The sequence below is a fragment of the Urtica dioica genome, chromosome 6 (assembly GCF_054948205.1).
Source record: "Urtica dioica subsp. dioica isolate 48M chromosome 6, U.dioica_male_clone48M_v1_H2, whole genome shotgun sequence".
NCBI classification, from domain to species: domain Eukaryota; kingdom Viridiplantae; phylum Streptophyta; class Magnoliopsida; order Rosales; family Urticaceae; genus Urtica; species Urtica dioica.
Window position 1 is genome coordinate 43,527,820 of NC_142761.1, and position 25,187 is coordinate 43,553,006.

At 33.2% G+C, this 25,187-nt stretch overlaps 2 protein-coding genes across 2 annotated transcripts; both read right to left on the minus strand.

The window, feature by feature from the left end:
- Positions 1-5,349: 5,349 nt before the first annotated feature.
- On the minus strand, positions 5,350-6,421 carry LOC149394417 (GEM-like protein 4). Its single transcript, XM_089617658.1, has 2 exons — positions 6,149-6,421; positions 5,350-6,043 (listed from the first exon to the last, which is right to left on the minus strand). The coding sequence occupies exons 1-2, from the start codon at positions 6,351-6,353 to the stop codon at positions 5,583-5,585; spliced, it is 666 nt and encodes a 221-aa protein (XP_089473784.1). The 5' UTR covers positions 6,354-6,421; the 3' UTR covers positions 5,350-5,582.
- An 8,943-nt stretch (positions 6,422-15,364) lies between these two features.
- On the minus strand, positions 15,365-16,434 carry LOC149394418 (GEM-like protein 4). Its single transcript, XM_089617564.1, has 3 exons — positions 16,233-16,434; positions 16,035-16,115; positions 15,365-15,940 (listed from the first exon to the last, which is right to left on the minus strand). Exons 1-3 carry the CDS (start codon positions 16,369-16,371, stop codon positions 15,492-15,494), a joined length of 669 nt encoding a protein of 222 aa, XP_089473690.1. The 5' UTR covers positions 16,372-16,434; the 3' UTR covers positions 15,365-15,491.
- Positions 16,435-25,187: the final 8,753 nt, after the last annotated feature.

A 25,187-nucleotide genomic window follows, 5' to 3' on the forward strand; every position in this document is an offset into this window, starting at 1 on the left:
ATACGCGAAAGATTTTTCCTAACGCACTCTATTACGCTTAACATTAGTCGTATCGTAATATGAGGTGAGGGTCTAATTTCTAAAAAGAGAGATATCGAGGAGAGAGATGTTTTTTTCAAGTTGATATAACTTACAATTGCATTGTGGGAGATTTTAGTATTTATAAGGAGTCATAGACCTGAAGAGTACTTTGGGAGATAAGAGACTCTTGGCCAATGCAAAAGACATACTTTCATATTTATGATAAATTCTCTTTTAAAACTTGAATTATACGTAGTTTCACATAAACTATGAAATTTCTCATTCATAATTTAACGGTACTGATTTTGTTTTCTATTTCGATTATTTAATCTTTTTTTGTCATATCGGTGAGCTTGATAGTGGAGGACAAAGAGAAGAACGACTAGTGCATTCGGGAAAATAGAATGGACGAGTTGAAGGTGAATAATGAAAGCTATTGGTGGTATCGTGAATCGTGATTTGCGTCGATATGTGGGACAGGTTAGGATGATATTTTTCTCTCTCTTTCTAATGAAGTAAATTTCGGTATAAATATTCCTCAATTTATTTTATTTTTATTGCTTTGTGTAGTTTCTCATGCGGGTTTTGGCTTGGGGTTCGATAGGTTTATACAACATGTAACCGAGTTAAATAACATTAGAGTCTTATTCCCTTCTCTCGGACGAATAATTCTATTGAGTTTTGAGCTTATTTGAAAATATAGTTTCTTATTTATTTTGATATTTTCTGAAAATTATACAAAATAGTCATGTCAAACAAATTGATTAAGAAAATAGTCCAAGTTTGAAGTTTTCTACAAAATAGTCAAAGTTATGTTGTCAATTTTTGACATTTCAATAAAATTATTGACTGTTTATATAAACAACTTATCACTTTTGAAAAACTTTGATCACATGGTCATAAAAATATAGAAACCTAGTATATATGTACATTTTAGGTATTTCTCTAATTTCAGACAAATTTTAACTATATTACAAATACATTCATATTAGTTAGCTATTTAATAGGGTTTCTGATGATTTAGGGGTATCAAATTCTATATTTTATTTATTTTTTATGTCGCTTGCGAAAATGATAGGTGCGTATGCGTTAAACTCCTATTTCTCGGCTTGAATCTAGCAAGTTCTTGGATTTTTTTTTATACTTTTAGTGTGTGTTTATGATGGTTTACATGTTCCAAGGAGTAAAGACCTATGAGAGGCTTATTGGAGTCATTTTCCGACAAAACGAAGCAACCAGGAGTCAAAACGGAGTAAGAGAAGCAAAGTGACAAAAAATTATGATAGCGCGAGCCACCGAAATGCTCGCATGATCTCTGAGCATTAGGCGCATTCCGCACGATCTTCAAAAGTCTCAAAGCGCGTCGCGCACTTCCACCCTCGCGCCGCGCGATATGCTCTATGCGCCGCAAACCACCTTATGCGCGCCGTGAGGTTCCGTAAGATAGTTCCAGAAATTAACGATTTTTTAATTGTTTTGAGCCATTGGATCAATTTTAATGACCCAGATCACTTTGAAAATCATAAGGAAACCTATGTAATAAGACATAGAGTCTCATAAAACACATCTTAGCTTCTTTTTAGTTTTACTTTTGCTTTTGCTTTGAAATTGCTTGGGAGAGATAGAGATTTTGGAGAGCCGTTCATCCTCGTCTATGCTACCATCGACAATCACGATTTTTATTCTCTTCTCCTATTTCCTTGAACTCCCGTTTTTGTTTATGATTATTGTTATGACTTTTGTTTTATTATATTCTAGTTTTTCTTCTTCTTCGTTGTTTTTCTGCTACTCCATGAACTAATCCCATATGGTGTAGCTAGTCTTGAACATGGTTGTGGATTCGATTTTATCTTAATTGAAGTATTTATTCGCTCTATATTGCTTTTCTTAATTCAATTTTGTCCTTAATGCTTGAATGTGATTAGCTACGTCGTTCATGAATATTATATTGACTTGATGCTTGAAAAAGATTAGGTTGATTGTGTACATGAATTGAATTATTGTAATACATTCTTAAGCTAGAGAGTTATTAGGTTGTTACTGAGTCGTTTATGCGTTCTTTTGTTCAATGCTTACCTTGTTTTGTTTTAGGAATTTAGATCGAAAGATAAAATTTCGGTATAGATTTAGGTTGCTAGATGCTCGAGAGAGTTTTAGTGATATTGATGTGAATGTGACTAGCAAAGTTGAGTCTTTAAATCATGCATTATTTTTCGTGAATCCAAACCATCGAATATACTAATGAAGCCGTAGTCCTTACATTCGCATATTCGTAAAACCCATTTTTTATTCACTTTATTTATTTACTTTTTGTTTAATTTAGTGATAATCATTCTCCTCCATGTTTTGAGTTCAATTCGTTTCTAGTTGATTCAATTGTTAATTAAGCTTAATCCTCGTGGGATTTGACCCGTTCTTACGATATACCACTTTTGCGACTATGTATACTTGCCTACGGATTTTTCGCAATAGAAAAGAAAATAATATTAAACACACACACACACACATACATATATATATATACATACAGAGAGAGAGAGAGAGAGAGAGAGAGAGAAAGACAAAACTACTTCATTCTTTTATCTCTTGTCATCATACGTACAACCTTGAAAAGAACATATTACATGGCGCAGAAGCCCTACGAAGAAGAACGGCGAAGAAACTAAAAATTCCTCGTAGTGTGAGTTAACAACGAATTAACTGGAACCTAATATAAACTAAACAAGAAACATTAACCAGAACAATCAAGAAATGAACACACGAAAGCCCTAGGCTTGCCGAGGACACCTATGGCTATATATGTTGCTCTTAGTTAGTCTGGTTCCTCATAGGTTAGGGTAAGATTTCACGGTGTGACTTCGAAGGGCGTTGTTGCTATGGTAACTCCTCCCACAAAATGCGCATGGAAGTAAGCCACCGATGGAAACGCATTGGCCTTCGGTGAGTGCTCCGATGGCATTGGCAACGCCTTGGGCTCCCTGGCCTCCGACTCCTGGGCTCCGCCTCCTTGCTGTCCTGGTGCTTGTTGGTCCATCGTATGAGTATAAGGAATGAGATTAGAGATATTGATGAGAGGTCTATGACAAATTAGATTAGAGATACTGATGAGAGATCTAATAATTTTTTTTTTCATTTTTTACCCACTTTTCATTTTTTTTTTACAATTTTTTACACTTAAAATTTACAAATTAGCCCCCCCTGAATTTTTTTTTACAAATTAGCCCCCCTAAATGGAAATTCTGGCTTCGTCCCTGTTTCCATCTATAAATAACATATATAGTGTGAGACTAAGCATTAGCTTCCTATTTATAACATCTTTTCTTTCTACATTTCTCGTATTTGTATGTGGGACTTTTTGAAAATGCTAAACTTGTTTGTTTTTGTTATATTTGTGAAACACATCAGTTTTATTTTTTTGTAAGTGTTTCACATTGCCCTACACGCTTGCCTACACTTGCAAAAACTTTGTTTTATTTTTTTATGTTTTTTTACTCTTTATTTATTTTTCTTAGTATTATCAGTCTTTTAACACTAAATAAAAGATCAATAAATGAATGGCCTCTAAAGAGAACTAGGACGCCCTTCCTAGCTGGCCTTCTTGGTCATTCTAGGAATGATTAAACCCTATTTTTCATGTTTGTTCAAAGTATATAGAGATCTTTGATTATGTTTCCCTTGAATTGAATTAAGATTAAATTAGGATTCAAATCCTAACATCCTCGACTCCTTACTCCTTATCAAGTATCTACTAAAGTTCATATAATCTGACGGTGAATGACGCCAAGTACTCGTGCGACTTCCTCAACACCATCTGTAATGCATAGTGTGCAAATCTGAAATTGATGACCACTTCTGTGTGCACATGGCATGTTGTGAAGGTCAAATGCATTCTACCTGCTCTATCAAATGGTTGTCCACTCGAAACACGTGGGAAGAAGGATGCATACACACTACCGCCGTGGGTTCCGAGATGCGATGTCCCACTGGATTCTAAACGACTGGTGATATATTATTTGTTTTTTTTTCAGTTTTAAATCTCGCTTGTAGTTATTGACTCGCTTTTAGTTATCGACGCACCGGAGCCTGTCCCAAGACCCATTGGAGCACCCGCCGCAACTGAGCCCACTGTGCCAGAGTGAAGCACACGCCGGGACCCAATGAAACCATGAGCAAGGTAGGATATTTGTGTTGTGAGTGTTTTCATTTCAAGTGATGATACCTATTGGATTTTTTTAATTTCTGAATTTTATGTTTAGTGGGCATGTCAGCACATTTCAAATAGTGTGAGACTTTAAATAACATATATGTGTGAGACTAAGCATTAGCTTCTTATTTATAACATCTTTTCTTTCTACATGTCTCGTATTTTTTGTATGTGGGACTTTTTGAAAGTGCTATACTTGTTTGGTTTTGTTATGATTTTGAACCACATCAGTTTTTTTTTTTTTTTTTGTAAGTGTATCACATTGCCCTACACGCTTGCCTACACTTACAAAAACTCTGTTTTATTTTTCGTTTTTTTATTCTTTATTTTTTTTGCTTAGTATTATCAGTCTTTAACACTAATAAAAGATCAATATATGGTACGGCCTCTAAAGAGAATTAGGATGCCCTTCCTAGCCGGCCTTCTCGGTCATTCCAGGAACGATTAAACCCTATTTTTCATGCATGTTCAAAGTATATAGAGATTGGTATATATCCACTTCATAAGCGGTACTATGTTGCACGAAAACTCGAAATTCGCTATGCCCTAACTAATAAATTAATATCGAACAACATTGACCAAAGCTATAAATGTTGCTCTCTTTCTGAGATTGAAGACCAAGTTGCACGTCATGTCTATGTTGTCCACTTTAAAGGGCGATCATTGGCTATAGTCATGCTGAGTCAGCTGCGCTTATTTTTAGATGGCCGGTCCCATTTTTTTCTAGTTAGTTAGATAAAGTTGTTATTTAATTCAGGTTGTTTAAACCTTGAAATTGTAATAGAGTGTATTTATTGTTAATTGCTTGTAATCAGTCTATACAATGAGTATTTCTCTGAGTTCTAAAATTCCCAAATTCTCTTGTTATCACAAAGTCTATCTCTATATAATGCAAATATTTATGTTGTCATGTATAGGTAGGCTCTGTCAATGCTGAGCTCAATTAATTTGAAATTCCGGATTGAAAAAAAAATCTTTTTTTACAAGATAACCTAATAGTATTGGTGTTTTACTATAATGCCTTATTGTTTTTTTCCCCAAAAATAAAATAAAATTTCTTAAACGGACCAAAAATTGAAGTAATAGCTAAATAAAGCTAGGAATAGTAATCGGGTAGCATCACATTTACTACAGCACTAGATGGACTTAATTATATACAAACAAACCAAGAAATGAGTATAATACAAATTGAATATAGGACGCAAGAAATAAATGAGATATTTCCTTCTTATGAAAAAATATTATACCTGAATTAATACTGCTACCTATAAGTGGTGCACAAGCAGAAGCAATACATATATTTAAGCTTGATAAACTCTGCTTCTAAATCATGACGAGGCTGAGAATTCTAATTAGCTTAAGAATACTCATAAGATTGAGAGAACGAGTCTTGGAGATATTGGAATGCTTTCTTGTAATTCAAGAATCCCATGAACCAGAAGTCGAAGTCGTCGACCGTTACTACTTCTATGTACTTTTGTGACGGCTTCTTTACATTCTCTTTCCTCTCGATTTTCATTACGTCGCTTATCGGAATCACTACCTTGTAACGAGCTCGAAGTGCTTCCCCGTTTGAAGAGGAAAAGGAGATTGATTTATGGCTGCAAAACGTGATTTTATCGGTGGAGACGAAGAGGAGACCGGAAATGGGTCCGGCGGTGGTCGACAAATAGCATTGAGAGGCCTTCAATAGCTTCTCTCCTTCTCTCACACAGAACGATTTCTCGAAGATCTTCTGATATCCGCCGAAGTGAAGAATTCTCACTCCTAGCCTCAGTTTCCGCGTCAAAGTCTCTTGGATGTTCGTCCCAAGTTTCACTGGAAATTTCAATAATATTCATATCAGAAAAAAGTTGAATATGTATATATAGATAATATCATCTCGTTAGCATTGTATAGTTTTTAGACAGAAGAAAAGCTTACAATGTTCTTTGATCCCCCGAACGAAAGTGTCGGCTTTCTTTCCAAACTTGAATGATGGAAGATGGAATTTATTACTTCTTCTAGAAAGTGAAGATCCGTCTTCGTCGGAATTTGTTAGGAAGGCTTTTGGAGACCTCTGATATAATGAATAATCTATTGATCTGATTGGGAATCTAATAAGTTGTCCCTTGATACCAGTTTTCATGTTCGACGTTGAGCGATAAAAATCAAGGAAAGAGAGTTTTTGAGAGCGGTTCTTGGTTTGAGTTTTTATGTTTTGGTGAGAGAGATTATTGTGGGTAATGGTGTATTTAAAGGGTATTGAAAGCAGTTATTGGTCAACGTATTTCCTTCTAAAAACTTATCATAATCTGAGTCATCAGTGTCTCAGCAATGAGAGTAAAAAGCTTTTGCTTTAGACATGACATGTGCTCATACAATGTTTGGTTGATTCGGATTAAAAAAAAAATGGAAGGAAAAAGTAGATTTTGGGACGTCTGAATTGTTACAAAAGCTTTCTTGCTAGAGAAGTCTCTATTTGATATTGGCTGATCACAGTATTTATACATTTAATACTAGAACGAAGAAACACGAATTTGTGTAATTAGCCTCGTCACATATGCTTTATCATTTCGTGATATAAATCACGGAAGTGCTCGAAAAAGAATTTAAAAAATATAGCTATGAATAGTTGGGACAACTTTTCAATCCCACAAACTCACGTACTTTATTATTTTTCATGCTTGACAATATGAGGCTGTCTCATTTGCATGCATGCTTGAGCTGGCAATTTGGCTTTATGATCTCAGTCCTTTAGACTCCTACTATGTTAAGATAATATAAAAAAAAAAAAAAAAAAAAAAGGAAATAAAAATTGTATTTGATGATTTGCTTACCAAGTTTGAAAACACAAAATAGTATAAGACATTGTATTAATATTTGCAATTGGTAATATATATTTGAGATATCATCATGGGCTTTTTACGGAATTTCAGGGCCTGTTTGGTAGTTAACTCAAAAAGTTTTTGTTTTCTATTTTCTAATTTTTGTAGTTGTACTGAAAAATTATTTTGCAGTTGTTTTCAAAAAGTTGTTTGGTACAGTTTTCATTTTTGTTTTTGAGAAATTGAAAAAACTGAAAAAACTGTTTGGTAGAGTTTTCATTTTTGTTTTTGAAGGAGGAGAGAAGAAAATAAATTTTTTTTTTCCAAAAACACTTTTTATTTGTTTTCAGTTTTCTTTACTCTTTTACAAAATAACTTCAAAAATTTTTAAAAAAAATTTCCAAAAATTTTACCAAACACAATTTTTACTTTTTGTTTCTTATTTTTTTTACTCAAAAACACTTTTTTGAGTTGATTAACAAACATTAGCTCAGTTGCTATATGGAATTGTCTGGTATCTCAAAAGATCTGGCGTAAGAAGTGTTAGTCATCTAGGAAAAAATTTATTATTACAAAAAAATTTATTATTGTAAAAGTGGTCGAGCAGCCGCGAAAAGAAATGGCAAAAAAAAAAGCCACCATAAATCAAAATTACAAGTCCAAACTCCAAAGGCGTTGGGCAAATACAAAAGCCTATTGAAAAGAGAGGCCCAAATCCTATCCGCCAAAATCCTATTCGTCAGGCTAAATCCTATCCGTCCATAAGTCGATCTACTCGCCCAAAACATGTGGGTCCCGCCCAAATCTAGTTCATGTTTTCTCACTTTCATTGATGATTATTATGTAATACTCAAAGATCTTTTAGAACTTGTTTTTATATAACTAGAAGCTCTGACCGAAGTTTTTATATGTTACAACTACACCCGTTTGTTTTGTAAAGCCTTACTTGTCATTTGACAAGTTTTTATAGTTCCCACTTGACCGAGTATTTGACTTCTACAGCTTCATCATAACACTCTAGTTGTTAGAGCATCTCCGGTGCTAATATTAAATTTGGTGTAATTTTCACATCAAATTTGAAATTTGCTCAAATGATACTATATTAAATCTCACACTAAAGAAAATATTCTAGGAATATGATTTTATTAGTTTTGTCTAATTAGATATATAAAAATGTAATTGTATTTTATTTATCAATTATGTATAACATATAGTATAAATCAATAATAAATTATTTAAAAATAAAAATTAATAAATTTCATTACATGGATAATACAATATTTTTAGGTATAGCTAATACATCATAAAAAAAACTATAAATGTGAAAATTACGTACTACTATAAATTATTGCTATTGTTTTTTTTATATATAAGTTTAACTATTTTTATGTTGCTTTTTTATCTTTGTATTATGTATTTTCTTGTAATATTAAGAATTTTGTGGTTATAGTATTTTTAGCAGTATCTTTTAATTATCGACTTAATTAGATTTGATATCTATAAATTATTGTTTTGGATTATAAATAAAACTTCAAACAGTTAAAAACATATCGATTGAGGTTGGATTAATTATAATATGTACGTTTAATTAAGGTTTATGAATTAATTAGATTATAATAATACTTAAACATTTGGTGTAATCTTGACACCAAATGAACAGTGTTACACCAAATTTGGTGCAACACTGTTTGGTGCAACAATGTTCATTTGATGTAAAAGTTACACCAAATATAAAATTTTAGAGTTATTGTGTTTTTATTGCTGGAGGAGAAAATCTCTAACTTTGAATTTTAGAGTTTAGCATTGAAGATGGTCTTAAGACCTTTTATTAATTATTTTTAATTATTTATAATATTTAGAGGATAAAACATGTAATAAAAAGGTTTTTTTAAGATTTAATTAATTATATACATCATGTATCATACAATCAACAATCAAATTACAAAGATAACCTTAAAACTCACAATATGAAAGAAATTTACATGCGCGACTCAAAAATAATTAGATGTGATTTTATTTTTCTTTAGACATAGTTAGATGTGATTGTTGGTGATCGCTTGTCATATGATTCGCCGTGTCAAAATAGTGTCATAAAGAGGCTTGATCGCAAGGTTAGAATGGCAGCTCAAAAGTTATAATATACATGATCACAATTAAAAGGTTGTCTCCCCAATAATCGAACATATTTTCTCTTTCTTTGGTTTCTTTGGGACAAACTTTTTTCGATTCATGACTGAATCTCATGTCTACATTGGGTTTTGATTTAACAATAATGTACCGATTAAATTGGTAACATCATATAACATCAAATAATTTGTCAAAGTTCACATCATATTACTAAAAAAGTAACTTATATTGGTAACCTCGGAAATTTTATATTGTGTCAAATTCATCAAATTTCTGCTCTTTTTTTTTTTTTTTTTTAAAGAAATGGTCAAAAGGCACTAGCTTCACTCAACAAAGGAACATTGTAACACATTCGCTACATCCATCTCCTCCAAATAAGATCGACTATTTTACTCAATGTTTAAAACTTTGACAATTTTCAATCAATTAATTTTTAACAGCTATTTTATAAGCTTTTCATTTTTTTAAAGGGAATTGACACAAATAATACCATCTCAATGTCACTTACCATATTTAGCCCAAAATCAAAAAATTGACAAAACTAGTACTTTTGGTAGGTGAGAGAAATTAAATTTTCCCCAACTATCCTCAACATTTTTTAACCTCTCAAAACACATCTAACTTTCACTTCTCTCATCTGAAACTTCTTTCACGTTTTTTTTCCAACTTTTTCTTCCTGTTGAGCTCAGCTGGAGAATGAAGGTGTGAAGCTTCTTGGGTCGCCGGAATCTTCATCTCTTGGGTCGCCGGAATGTTCTTGCTCGCCGAAGGTAAGTTTCTTAAACCCATTTTGCAATAATGCTAAACCCATTTAAAACCATTTTGCAATCCAAGGTTGCTCATCAAAACTTCAAGATTCAAGTTTGTTTTCTGCAAATTGTTCATAAAAACTTCAAGATCCAAGCTTCTTCTTCCTGCAAATTCTAGATCCAAAATTTCTTCAAACATATTTTGGTAAGTTCTTCTTATCTTTAACATACAAGAACATGTTTAATTATTTTGATTCTTGTTGAAATAGGTTCTATTGTGTTTGAGTGTGATTTGTTTGTAAAAAATTGTGTTTTTTTGTTGAATTCCCGATTTTTCCAGGGTGTCACGAAGTGAATCCAGTTCGTGACACTAGTGTCACGAAGTGGATCCAGCTCGTGACACTTCCCGATTTTTCCAAGGTATCACGAAGTGAATCCAGTTCGTGATATTAGTGTCACGAACTGAAAATAACAATTTTACCATGTTGTTGATGTTTTTTATTCTATTCTTTCATAATTAAATAACAATTAATGTTGATACAATCACGATGGAGTCGAGTGATTGCAGTTCGTCAACACGTCGGAAGCCGCGCGTTTCAGGAAAAATAGGAGGTGGTACCGAGCGTCGACGACCTCCTCCTTCATGTTCGTGTGGTCTATATGGAGTTGAACGAACTTCCTCGACTGCTGATAACCCTGGAAGATGATTCTATGGATGCCCGAGTATAAGGTTTGAATATGTTTCTCGTTTTCCTAGAAACCGTCTAGAAATCTTGTAAATAAGGAAATGTTTCTATTCTTTTTTAGATTTTGTAAATAAATATTCTTTGGTTTATGGTTGTGACAGATAAAGAAATTCAATGGATGCAGATTTTTAGAATGGATTGACCCATCTATGTGCCCAAAATCGATTCGAATCATTCCAGGGCTGCTAAGGAAGATAAATTCATTGGAAAACCAGATACCATCTTTTGTCGATGAAGACTTTAAACACGAAGAACCAACTGAAGCCAATGAATTGGAACAACTGATTGTATCTGAATTATTCAAGATTAAAATGTTGGTTGTTGTTTTATTCATAGGTATTATTGTGTTATTGTTCAAATGAGTCGGAGATGTATTGAATGGTTTAAAAAATGAAATTACATTTGATTTGGTTTGACTTTTGTTGGACTCGCATGTGTAATGTGATATTGGAATTGTGATATTTCACCTCATGTGTCACGAAGTGATCTCAGTCCGTGACACACGTGTCACGAAGTGATCTCAGTCCGTGATATTGAATTTATTGTTAAGAATGGTTTATAAAACACAAATGTCACGAAATGAGGTCACTTTGTGACACATAAATTAATTTCGAAACATTACATAAAATTATAAACTAAGAAATTGATGTCAAGACAATACATAAAGTTCTAAACACACATATATACAGTTATAAACACATACGTACAATCATAAACACATAATTTTAAGTAGCCTTAACATTGACATTTCCACGCGTGTGTAGTTTTAGCGCTCTGTGTCGGTATAATTGATTCGGTGGTCATCTTCCGTCGATACATGAGCATGTCCTTCTGTTTCAAATCAGACAATGGAAGGTAGTGCGCCAAAAACTCGGCAGTCTTGATCATAAACATGACACAATCATTTCTGAAGGAACAAAAAACGCATGCTTTAATTAAAATGTGTCATTAAGCCGGCTGACGAATGAATACACTCTGTGACAAATGTGTCACGAAGTGATTCATTCCGTGACACATCTGTCATGGAGTGAATCACTTCGTGACACATTTGTCACGGAGTGGATTCACTCCGTGACACATCTGTCACAGACAATGGTTGAGTTCGTGACCGATGTGTCACGAACTCGCTCACTCCGTGACAGATGTGTCACGAAGTCACCCACTTTCGTGACAGAAGTGTCACGAAATGGGTCAGTCCGTGACACATATGTCAAGAAGGAAAAAAAAAGTTGTTGATGACAAACTTGTTATTTACATTCAGTTTACCAAGTTTGAACAGACAATATATATTCTATAAAGATCGTGCTTTAATTCAGGTATAGATTTGAAAATTGGCTTATGCTTTTTTAACATCAAAATTGACGTGTAAATCTTGTGGTCGTATAATAAAAAGAAATATATATATAAAAAAAAAAAAACGAACCCATGGGTCTGAATGTCGGCGAAATTTGATAGGCCGAGTTACTTATATATCTGCTATTGTGTAGCCAAGTAATCACGTCCTTTCCAATAGAGAACTTCTAATTTTTTATGATCGTTCATTTTGAGTCTTGACAACACCAGACTTTGTTTGTCAATCAAAGCTGTACGTGAGTCAGCAGTAGGACCTCAAAGCTGAAAAATAAAGGAATCTCTCTCTCTCTCTCTCTCTCTCTCTCTCTCTCTCTCTCTCTCTCTCTCTCTCTCTCTCTCTCTCTCACAGACACACACACACACCGTTGTCAGCAATGAACGAATATATAATATAATATCTGGATTTTAAGGAAGCGTATAAAGAGGGAATGTTTATGCATGTAGTTTCCTTAAGCATCCAAAACGTTGGCGACAAATCTACCAACATTGAGATTTATAACTACTTAAGTCGTATTAAATTTATTGTCTACTAAATATTTAATATTTAGTTAATTATATATAATTAATTAGCACTAGTTCTATTAAGTGCAGTGTAGATAATTGGCTATTCTGAAACTTAGAATTGCAAAATAGTAGTTGTTTCGATAATTTTTGTTAATTAGTCAGCCAATATTATTAACCAACAAAATTGACAGTATTATCCTCGCACATTTACACACAAATATTGACAGTTATCCATTAATAAGGTTACAAATCAGCCAAACGAGAAAAACCAAGAATAATTTTTTTTTTGAAGAAGAAGAAGATGAAAAAGACACCGTATTACCAATAATTAACGGTAATTAATTTTACAAAAACCCAGAAAAATAGCTTGAAGAAGATGAATCGCTACCTATTAACAAAAATTAACGATTATTAATTGTGCGATAACATATATAATCCTAAAAACTAGTTAATAAAAACGTGTAAATCAAAAGCAAACTAATAAATAATAACGTAAGAAAGGATCAAAAGGAAATTTCAGCCAACAATAGTTAGTGCCATGTCAGCACAATGGCTAGTTACCAAAAAAATATGAACGTAGGCTAGAATAAAATACTAACGTTTCAATAGGCTTAATTAACAATACTTAGGGTAACTAATTTTGCAAAAACCTAGAAAATAGCCTAAAGAAAGATGAATCGCTACCTATTAACAAAAATTAACGATTATTAATTGTGCGAAAACACATAATCCTAAAAACTACTTAATAAAAACGTGTAAATCAGAAGCAAACTAATAAAAAATAACATAAGAAAGGAAAAAAATGAAATTTCAACCAACAAGAATAGTGTCATGTCAGCACAATGCGCTAGTTACCAGAAAAATATGAAAGTAGGTTAGAATAAAATACTAACGTTTCAATATGCTTAGTTGTTTATGATTCTCTTCTATTAACAATAACTAATTAACAATTTTGTCCAAATAATTTATGCCCATTGAAAATTAATGAGTAGAATTATTTGGTAAAAATTTCCAATTGGTTATTGTTAATAAAATGAGTAACTAATTAACTATAATTGACCATATTATTTTATTATGCAAACTTAATGTTTTTATACAGCTATATAACTATAAAACTCCATAATATTTGTGATACGAAATAGAATGTAACTAATTAACTATAATTAACCATATTAAGTTATTATGCAAACTTAATATTTTTTTTATAGCTATATAATTATAAACCCTATAATATTGTGATATGAAATAGAATTTAGGTTTACTTAAATAGTTTGAGTCTAAGAGTTTTTATTTAAAATAGAATATCATTATAGATGACCTCGTGAAATCCTAATAGCTAGCTTCTTGAAGCAATTTTTTTTTACTTAAGCGCGGTAATAGCGTGCTTAAAATTTTTACTGTACAATTAACGTTTTTTTAAATTGCAAGTGCAGGGCGTCGTAATTCTCTACCCAATTTCAAACTTGATATTAAAGAACTAGCCAACGTTTCATTTATTTTGTAAATTAGCCATTTACGTACCGAAATTAACATATGAAAATGCTCGAAACAATCATATAAAATGATATCTGATTAATGAAACCACTTGTTCAACCATGGACTCAAGTCCAACCGTTTAGAAAGGCGGAAATCAATACTCAGATTTTGTTTTTCCGTCTCTTTATCGGAGATTTATGATGCGAACCTTTTAGGATTGTATAAGGTAAATATCGAAAATTATCCGCATGGACGTGGACAAAGTTAGTAAGACATATTCTATTCACTACTAGATATGTGACGAAGAAAAATGAATTTATGAATCTGCTTTATCTTTTTATTATATAAATCGGCGAAGTGCTTGAAAAAGATTTATGAGTGTATTTACGACAATTTTCAATCACTCAAGCAGGTGTACCTTTATCTTTTTTTTTCCCTTTTTTAATACCTTAAAATGAAGAGCAATAAACATAAACATCAACGGTTGCTGATGCCGCTAATGTTTATCATTTTTTTTAAATTAATATGAGGCCGTCTCATTTGCATGCTTGTTTGAGCTGGCAACTTGGCTTTATGATCTCGACCCTCTTTAATTCCTATTATGCTTAGATAAGATAAGATATAATAAGGAAAAGAAAGTTGATGACAAAAGTTTTGTTGAGTAAGCTTGAATACGCAAAATAGTTGGAGATATTGTTTTAATAAGAATGAAATTGTATAATCGGTTTAAAAATGAGAAACAAAATATAGGAACACAGTTGTGATGAATGCCCCACATTGGAAATTTGTGAAAAAATTTATGTGTTTACGTAAAATAAATAATACATAAAATTATTAATAAATTGCGATGTAATAATAATCTCATCGGATAGAATCACACTTTAGTGGTCTTTTCATATATTTGTCTGTGAATTTTATCTCCTACTCGAATTTTCATATATTTGTCCATGAATTTCATCTCATACTCTAATTTGAGACCCCCTCGTTTTCCACTAAACACGCTTCCAAGTATCATTCAAATACGACGGACATGTAATACATTGACTACTTATTATTATTATTTTTTTTTTTATAAACATTGACTACTTATTTAATACTGAATTTCTCTTTTGGTGGACCACAACCCTCTAGACGTAGGTAACAATGCATCCAATTGGTTATAACTTTATGTATTGTTTATTTGTTCATCAGTTATACTTTGTGCATCTCACACTTATCGTTCGAACATTCTATGTGACATCTTCTATATCAAAATTTCACATAATTTTTTTTTATAATAAGTAGATATGAGTTTCAATTCTTAAACAAATAATGGGATAAAACACTTTATGAAATAAATAAGATATTCTTCTTATGAATATAATTATACGCAGCAATTCGTGTGCATTGAGCTAATGCTTCCTCCCATAAGTCTTGTATAATGTATATAATAATTACATAGTCTAAGAAAACTCTTTTTCTAAATACTAAAGTGGCCGAGAAGTCTAAACAGCTTAAGAATATTCTAAGATTGAGAGAAAGAGTCTTGGAGATGTTCGAATGCTTTCTTGTAGTTCAAGAATCCCATGAACCAGAAGTCGAAGTTGTCGACCGTCACTATTTCTATGTACTTTTGTGACGGCTTCTCTATATTCTCTTTCCTCTCGATTCTCTTTACATCGCTTATTGGAATCACTACCTTGTAACGAGATCGAAGTCTTTCCCCGTTTGAAGAGGAAAAGGAGATTGATTTTTGGCTGCAAAACGCGATTTTATCGGTGGAGACGAAGAGAAGACCTGAAATAGGTCCCGAGGTGGTCGACAAATAGCATTGAGAGGCCTTCAATAGCTTCTCTCCTTCTCTCACACAGAACGATTTCTCGAAGATCTTCTGATACCCACCCAACTGAAGAATTCTAGCTCCAAGCCTCAGTTTCCCCGTCACAGTCTCTCGAATATTAGTCCCGAGCTTCACTGGAATTTCAATGATTCAGAACAGCCATATCAGTAAACTTGAATATATAAATATGCAGATTTGTATATTTTATATATGGCACTAAAGGCTTACCATGTTCATTGATTCCGTGTACGAAAGTGTCGGCTTTCTTTCCAAACTTGCTCACTCGGTTCAGAACTGAATGCACTCCATCTGTGAACAAACAAAAAGTACCGTTAGTTTTCGTTCGTTAAAGAAACCATTTTTTATTTTTCTTTTCAACACTATAGACAAGAAGATATTAGTAGAATGCAAGAAGATGGGATTTACTTCTTTTCGTAAGTGAAGGCCTTTCATCGGAAAACTGTTCGGAATTCGTTAGGAAGGCCTTTGGAGATCTCTGATCCAATGGATAAATTATTGACCTGATTGGAATTCCAATAACTTGTCCCTTGATAGCCGTTTTCATATTTGATGCAGAGAGACTAATGAATATCGAATAATGCTCTTCAGATGATCAAGAATGTTCTTAGAGTTTCTATATTGGTTTGTGAGGCTAACATAGAGACAGAGGTGTATTTATAACATAGACTAAGATTATTAACTTTTAGATATTAAATCTTTCATCCAAGTCATCAGTGTCTCAGCAAAATGAGAGTGAAAGCCTTTGCTTTAAAGAAAGCAAGATAACTTGGATATGTCATGTGATCAACCATTGTTTCGTTGATTCTCAATAAAATATTTTGTGGGAAAAGAAGGCTTTTTTTGGGACGTTGTATTCGTAGATTTCTTTGAAGTGAAGACTCCATTTGGTATTGGCTTATAGAATTTTTACGAGGCCCACCAATTGCAAAAATATTTTTAAAAATGGTTTCTTCTCATATCTACGTGACAATTAGCTAGATAGTCTATTTAATACTAAAGAAAGTTCGACAAAGGAAAACTAATTGTGACCTCTTCATATGCTGACTTATTATAAATGACCATATATAAAGCGTGAGAAAATATATTCTAAAAAAAATGCAATATAATTCACTTTTTTTTTCTTTTCTTCTAATTCTAACAATATTTATGAGTCGTTGTGATCTCAGTCCGCTTCAACTATGGTATAAGATAAGATAATATAAAAGGAAAAGGAAAAAGGAAAAAAAAGTAGTTGATTACCAAGTTGTGATTCAATTTGCCGAGTTTGAGCAGACACGAAGATATTGTATTTAATTTACATATGATATAATACATATTACATGTATGTATAGTAGAAATATCTTTATGTACATCAATGAGTCATGGATGAGATAAACAGCCAGAAAGTTGTACGCAATTTTCTTTGCTTTATGGCAGTTAAAGCCCACTTTTATGAATGTCTGTTATCTCAAAGATCGAGTCTACACAGCTAAAAACCATTCTTATAAAATATCACATTAATTTCAAACTTGTGGTAGTAAAGACGACAAATTCAAATAAACTAATGATTTGATCATGTCATACGACCTAATAAACTAGAATGTTGTCACTTGTTAATAGGGTTTCTGATGATTTAGGGGTATCAAATTCTATATTTTATTTATTTTTTATGTCGCTTGCGAAAATGATAGGTGCGTACGCGTTAAACTCCTATTTCTCGGCTTGAATCTAGCAAGTTCTTGGATTTTTTTTTTTATGCTTTTAGTGTGTTTATGATGGTTTACATGTTCCAAGGAGTAAAGACCTATTAGAGGCTTATTGGAGTCATTTTCCGACAAAACGAAGCAACCAGGAGTCAAAACGGAGCAAGAGAAGCAAAGTGACAAAAAATTATGATAGCGCGCGCCGCCGAAATGCTCGCATGATCTCTGAGCATTAGGCGCATTCCGCACGATCTTCAAAAGTCTCAAAGCGCGCCGCGCGATATGCTCTATGCGCCGCAAACCCACCTTATGCGCGCCGTGAGGTTCCGTAAGATAGTTCCAGAAATTAACAATTTTTTAATCGTTTTGAGCCGTTGGATCAATTTTAATGACCCAGATCACTTTGAAAATCATAAGGAAACCTATGTAATCAGACATAGAGTCTCATAAAACACATCTTAGCTTCTTTTTAGTTTTACTTTTGCTTTTGCTTTGAAATTGCTTGGGAGAGATAGAGATTTTGGAGAGCCGTTCATCCTCGTCTATGCTACCATCGACAATCACGATTTTTATTCTCTTCTCCTATTTTCTTGAACTCCCGTTTTTGTTTATGATTATTTTTATGACTTTTGTTTTATTATATTCTAGTTTTTCTTCTTCTTCGTTGTTTTTCTGCTACTCCATGAACTAATCCCATATGGTGTAGCTAGTCTTGAACATGGTTGTGGATTAGATTTTATCTTAATTGAAGTATTTATTCGCTCTATATTGCTTTTCTTAATTCAATTTTGTTCTTATAATGCTTGAATGTAATTAGCTACCTCGTTCATGAATATTATATTGACTTGATGCTTGAAAAAGATTAGGTTGATTGTGTACATGAATTGAATTATTGTAAAACATTCTTAAGCTAGAGATAGTTAGGTTGTTACTGAGTCGTTTATGCGTTCTTTTGTTCAATGCTTACCTTGTTTTGTTTTAGGAATTTAGATCGAAAGATAAAATTTCGGTATAGGTTTAGGTTGCTAGATGCTCGAGAGAGTTTTAGTGATATTGATGTGAATGTGACTAGCAAAGTTGAGTCTTTAAATCATGCATTATTTTTCGTGAATCCAAACCATCGAATAGATTAATGAAGCCGTAGTCCTTACATTCGCATATTCGTAAAACCCATTTTTTATTCACTTTATTTATTTACTTTTTGTTTAATTTAGAGATAATCATTCTCCTCCATGTTTTGAGTTCAATTCGTTTCTAGTTGATTAAATTGTTAATTAAGCTTAATCCTCGTGGAATTTGACCCGTTCTTACGATATACCACTTTTGCGACTATGTGTACTTGCCTACGGATTTTTCGCAATAGAAAAGAAAATAATATTAAACACACAAACACACACGCGCGCGCGCGCGCGCGCGCACACACACACACACATATATATATATATATATATACAGAGAGAGAGAAAGACAAAACTACTTCATTCTTTTATCTCTTGTTATCATACGTACAACCTTGAAAAGAACATATTACATGGCGCAGAAACCCTACGAAGAAGAACGGCGAAGAAACTAAAAACTCCTCGTAGTGTGAGTTAACAACGAATTAACTGGAACCTAATATAAACTAAACAAGAAACATTAACCAGAACAATCAAGAAATGAACACACGAAAGCCCTAGGCTTGCCGAGGACACCTATGGCTGTATATGTTGCTCTTAGTTAGTCTGGTTCCTCATAGGTTAGGGTAAGATTTCACGGTGTGACTTCGAAGGGCGTTGTTGCTATGGTAACTCCTCCCACAAAATGCGCATGGAAGTAAGCCACCGATGGAAACGCATTGGCCTTCGGTGAGTGCTCCGATGGCATTGGCAACGACGCCTTGGGCTCCCTGGCCTCCGACTCCTGGGCTCCGCCTCCTTGCTGTCCTGGTGCTTGTTGGTCCATCGTATGAGTATAAGGAATGAGATTAGAGATATTGATGAGATGTCTATGACAAATTATATTAGAGATACTGATGAGAGATCTAATAATTTTGCTGAGAACGATTGATAAATCTCTAATGATTTCTAATTATGCGAGACCTATGTACATGCTAGCAATTGAACAATGAAACTATATTAACTGAAATATTTAGGCACGCTTCACGTGATTGCTAAAGTAACTTAACCGAGTAAAAACAACCCCCTCTCTCTCAATTTACCCTAACTCTCTCAGTCATAGAATTTTATATATTTCCATCTATATATATATATATATATGACTTTAAATAACATATATAGTGTGGGACTAAGCATTAGCTTCCTATTTATAACATCTTTTCTTCTACATTTCTCGTATTTGTATGTGTGACTTTTTGAAAATGCTAAACTTGTTTGTTTTTGTTATATTTGTGAAACACATCAGTTTTATTTTTTTGTAAGTGTTTCACATTGCCCTACACGCTTGCCTACACTTGCAAAAACTTTGTTTTATTTTTTTTTATGTTTTTTTATTCTTTATATATTTTTCTTAGTATTATCAGTCTTTTAACACTAAATAAAAGATCAATAAATGAATGGCCTCTAAAGAGAACTAGGATGCCCTTCCTAGCTGGCCTTAACTACAAGAAATTATAAGAACAGCCACTACATATGTAATCGCTATTTCAACTTAAACATGAATCCATAGAAAATAACTAGTTATGGAGACATAATCCCTATCAACCGTAATAGCAAAATCAATTAAGGAAACAAAAACCTGTGAATGGGAAGAAGGAGTCTGGTCGTCAGCGGGGAAGGAACCAAAAGCTGAAAGCGAAATCCTCGTCGTCGTGGTCTGGGCAATCGCCAAAGAGAAATCCAAAGAGCTCTGAGAATCTTTGTCCGCGTGAGAGATGCAGAGGATGGTCCCGTCGCCAGAGTTAAGGCGAGGGAGTCGAACGACCGAGAGGAGTATTCACTACGGCGGAGCGGAGAGGCCGCGGAGATGCGCTCGTCAAAAATTTGTTCTCCGTCGTCAATTGAATTCAAGACCCATTGAATTCATAGGTCGAGAAAACGCGGGGAATGAATTGTTTATGTGTTTACGGGGCTAAAACGCGGGTGCAGTTGAAATTCAGCTATATTTGGGCGAGGTGGGGTTTAGTGGGTCGAAATTTTACAGCAACTACATATGTAGTCGCCGCAGCTTAAATGTAGTCGCCGCTGCTTAAAAATAACCGGCGACTACATTTGTAGTCGCTGTTGGGTTTACGCAGTCTACTTGCTAGAAATGATATTTCTTGTAGTGCTTCTTGGTCATTCCAGGAATGATTAAACCCAGGCACGGATCTAGGTGGGTGCCAGCGGGGGCACTGGCCCCCACTCAAAATATCGGGAAAAAAAATTAATATACGATTTTTAAACTAATTAATTAAAATCAAGTGTTTTTGTTTTAATTATATATAAACATTTCTCAATTCAGTGACGGAAACAGTTTAGGTGTGATGGTTCTGCATTGCGGGAGGACTGCTCCTGGTCTCGGGATCCATTCCCAAATCAATTAGCCCTTTTTCTTTTTCATAATCAATGCTCTATCTATCTGATGTTTGTTTTTTTGCTTATTTATTTTTCTTTGTTACGTATTCAGTATTTTCATTTTTCCTTTTTTTTTTTTTTTTCATAATCAGTACTTTAGGTCTCATGTTTGTTTTTTCTTATGTGTTTTGTCTAATTATAAAGGCAATACTCATATTTTTCCACAAATTCTAAACTTAAATACCCTTTGATTTAATTTTATAATTTAATTAAAAAGTAGTAGATTGTTTTATATAAATTTATGTTGTGAATTTAAGCATGATTCTTAATACTCATAATTTTACAATTTTGCTATAGTTTAATACTCAAATATGATTTAGTATTTTTTTTTCTCATTTTATGAAGCCAAAAATCAATACTACATTGCCATTTTACAATAATATGAAATATTTTGAAGTTTATAGTTTTAATCTATTTTGAGATTAAATGTAAAAGGAGTTATTAGTTTGAATGTTAAAAAGTTAATAATTAATTTTTATAAAAACTATTATATATCTAATAGATTTTAATATGATTAATTATAATTTATTTTGGATATTAAAATGATATTTTAACATAAAGTCTTATTTAAAAATTCTATTTTTCTTTCTTAGTTTTTAAAATTTTTAATCATATTTGTGCCCCCACTAAATCAAATTTCTGGATCCGTCACTGATTAAACCCTATTTTTCATGCATGTTCAAAGTATATAGAGATCTTTGATTATGTTGTTGGAGATGATTCTCCCATATAACCATATTAATGCGGAAAAAATAATTAATTACGCTGATCATAAGCTAATTAAATAATGGTTATAATTAACAAGATCTAGTTATGTTTAATTAATTTAATTCACGAGAGCATATTTATCAAGCAACCGATTTGAGCAAAAAAAAAACCGAATACTTACATTGATTTTGGGTTCAGCTACAGAAAGCCCCTAAACCAATCGTGTACTCCTTGTGTCGTCTTGATGAAGGACTCGAGGATGACACCTTAGTCTTCCGAAACGTAGTCTCCGAGACGAATAAGAAAGATGAGTGGGCACAGTCTTTATCTCACTATATGAGAAACGTGGGTTGTGTTTGGTTTTCATTCCAAAAACTGTTTTTCACTTTTTGAGTTGAAAAAATTGAAAACAAAAAGTGAAAATGTGTTTGTTTTAATTTTTCGGAAAAAAATTTCAAAAAATTTTGAAGTTCTTTTGTAAAAAAGTAAAGAAAACTGAAAACAAATAAAAGGTGTTTTTGGAAGAAAAAAAAATTCTTCTCTTCTCTTCTCCTTCTCCTCATCTTCTCTTTTCATTCTTTCAAAAACAAAAATGAAAACTATACCAAACACTTTATTCAGTTTTTTCACTTTCTCAAAAACAAAAATGAAAACTGTACCAAACAGCTTTTTGAAAACAACTGCAAAATAATTTTTCAGTACAACTACAAAAATTAGAAAATATAAAACAAAAACTTTTTGAGTTAACTACCAAACACAACCGTGGTGTTTCAAATCTTGCTCTTATTTTACTAAGAATGGAAACGAATTTCCGAGGGGGAGAGGCAGAAAATTTCGCACGGCCAAGAGGGAGATCCACGAAATTATTAGGTCAAAATCCTTCTTCTTTTTTTGTCTTCTCATGAACCCCTATTTATAGTAGTAAAATGAGATATTCATTGAACCTTCCAGAATATATTATTTCATTTTATTGTGTTCACACTAGAGGATTTAATCTAGGCCCTTGGATCTCAACAAGTGAATCCTACTTTTTCTCTCATCCATCAGATCAATATCTATGAGATATTATTCTCTATTTAAATAGAGAATATTTTATTTAGTGAGATAATAAAGGAGAATATATTATTTCCCTTTAAATATATTCTCCTAAATACTTTCCTTTAAATAAGGAGAGAATAAAAGACAATATACTATATTATTTTATCTCCTTTATTTAAACAACTAAAGAGAAAATATTGGTAAATACCAATATCATAAAAGTCGGATTTTAGGCACACGGCCAAGGCAAATTTGCGCAACTCCCATGTCAAAATTCTCAAATCCGATTTTCATATTTTGTGCAAAGCTCAATTGCTTAAAACCCAATTGATTATTTACTTGGTCCAACAACAAACAAATAATTAATAATTGACTATTTACTTGATCCAACAATAAATAAACAATTCTACCATAAATATTTATTTAATTCTGCGAATACCCGTTTTCCAGAATTAATGATGGCAATCACAATTACAGCAAGTGAGATTAATAATGATAAACATTATTATACGAAAGTTTTTATCCGTCTTTATCAGAGTCGAATCGGGGACTATGGACCTAGTAATAGAAGCTTAACAAATCCGATGAAAAAGACGAAATAGTCCTTTCCCTTTTTCCGTCGATTCGTCTAATCTTGGTCAAATACTCCACTTTGTAAGCCAAGAATGAAATCTCCTTTAATACTAGAATTATATTTACTCATCGTGACGAGTGTTCACTGATATAGTCAGTTCGTGATCAAGATCCTCCATGTTCAACCCGTGTCAAGAGAAGTCAATTTTTCCGTTATACTTCTCTTGATACATATCAGCCCTAAGCATTGTTGTTTCCCCAGCGAAAGATTCTTTCGAACGTTACTTACTTCGAAAGTGCTAGCAATCTATCGGTTCTAGAATCAACCCTTAGGTGAGTGAACATTAACCTTCTTTCAGGAAGGCTGGATTTCGTATCTGTAAATCACTTCCCACTCGAATCATGCTATGAGAGACTCCCAAGACATAAGCTGTGATTAGCATGGATAGCCTTTTAGCGAATGAGTCAAAGAGCTCAGTAACATGACCCAATGTCCATGATCACTTCAGGATTCAGATCAAGTTTCACTGTGACCATCATAGCGGCCTCGGTTAGTGTATCGTAACGGTCCATTAAACGACACATCTACAACCAAGACCTGTCCAAGTCGTACACTCACCACAAGTGTAGAATGCTCACATAGTGATCAGCCTTCACTTATGTGTTCCACATATATGACTTTAGATATAGCTTTCCAGGCGTATATCAGTCATCGACCTCGTTTTAGCTCACCACCCGAACTCAGGTGCCCAGCACGTGACTCAGTTTAATACGGATGCTATGAAAGATAGTTGTTATTGATTCTAATTGTTTAGAAATCAACTCACTAATCATATAATGCTAATAAAGTAATCTTATTATCAAATTTAGTAATCAATTATTCATTATCTTCAAGTGGGCAATACTCCCAACATATGTTTCCCTTGAATTGAATTAAGATTAAATTATGATTCAAATCCTAACATCCTCGACTCCTTACTCCTTATCAGGTATCTACTAAAGTTCATATAATCTGACGGTGAATGACGCCAAGTACCCGTGCGACTTCCTCAACACCATCTGTAATGCATAGTGTGCAAATCTGAAATTGATGACCACTTCTGTGTGCACATGGCATGCTGTGAAGGTCAAATGCATTCTACCTGCTCTATCAAATGGTTGTCCACTCGAAACACGTGGGAAGAAGGATGCACACACTACCGCCTTGGGTTCCGAGATGCGATGTCCCACTGGATTCTAAATGACTGGTGATTTATTATTTGTTTTTTTTTTCAGTTTTAAATCTCGCTTTTAATTAGTTATTGACTGGTAAGTCATTCCTTACTTCGAATAGGGTGAAAAAAGCCGCGCCAGATAGTCATCCGACGCACCGGAGCCTGCCCCGAGACCCATTGGAGCACCCGCCGCAACTGAGCCCACTGTGCCATAGTGAAGCGCACGCCGGGACCCAATGAAACCATGAGCAAGGTAAGATATTTGTGTTGTGAGTGTTTTCATTTGAAGTGATGATACCTATTGGATTTTTTAATTTCTGAATTTTATGTTTAGTGGGCATGTCAGCACATTTCAAATAGTGTGAGACTTTAAATAACATATATGTGTGAGACTAAGCATTAGCTTCTTATTTATAACATCTTTTCTTTCTACATGTCTCGTATTTTTTGTATGTGGGACTTTTTGAAAGTGCTATACTTGTTTGGTTTTGTTATGATTTTAAACCACATCAGTTTTTTTTTTTTTTTTGCAAGTGTATCACATTGCCCTACACGCTTGCCTACACTTACAAAAACTCTGTTTTATTTTTC

Excerpts from the sequence above, each read along its gene's own strand:
- LOC149394418 (XM_089617564.1), bottom strand. The coding sequence starts at position 16,371 with ATGAAAACGGCTATCAAGGGACAAGTTATTGGAATTCCAATCAGGTCA. Across the intron at positions 16,116-16,232 it reads GCCTTCACTTACGAAAAGAA|ATGGAGTGCATTCAGTTCTG; the intron begins GTAAATCCCATC and ends GTTTGTTCACAG. Across the intron at positions 15,941-16,034 it reads ACACGGAATCAATGAACATG|TGAAGCTCGGGACTAATATT; the intron begins GTAAGCCTTTAG and ends TTGAAATTCCAG.
- LOC149394417 (XM_089617658.1), bottom strand. The coding sequence starts at position 6,353 with ATGAAAACTGGTATCAAGGGACAACTTATTAGATTCCCAATCAGATCA. Across the intron at positions 6,044-6,148 it reads TCGGGGGATCAAAGAACATT|TGAAACTTGGGACGAACATC; the intron begins GTAAGCTTTTCT and ends TGAAATTTCCAG.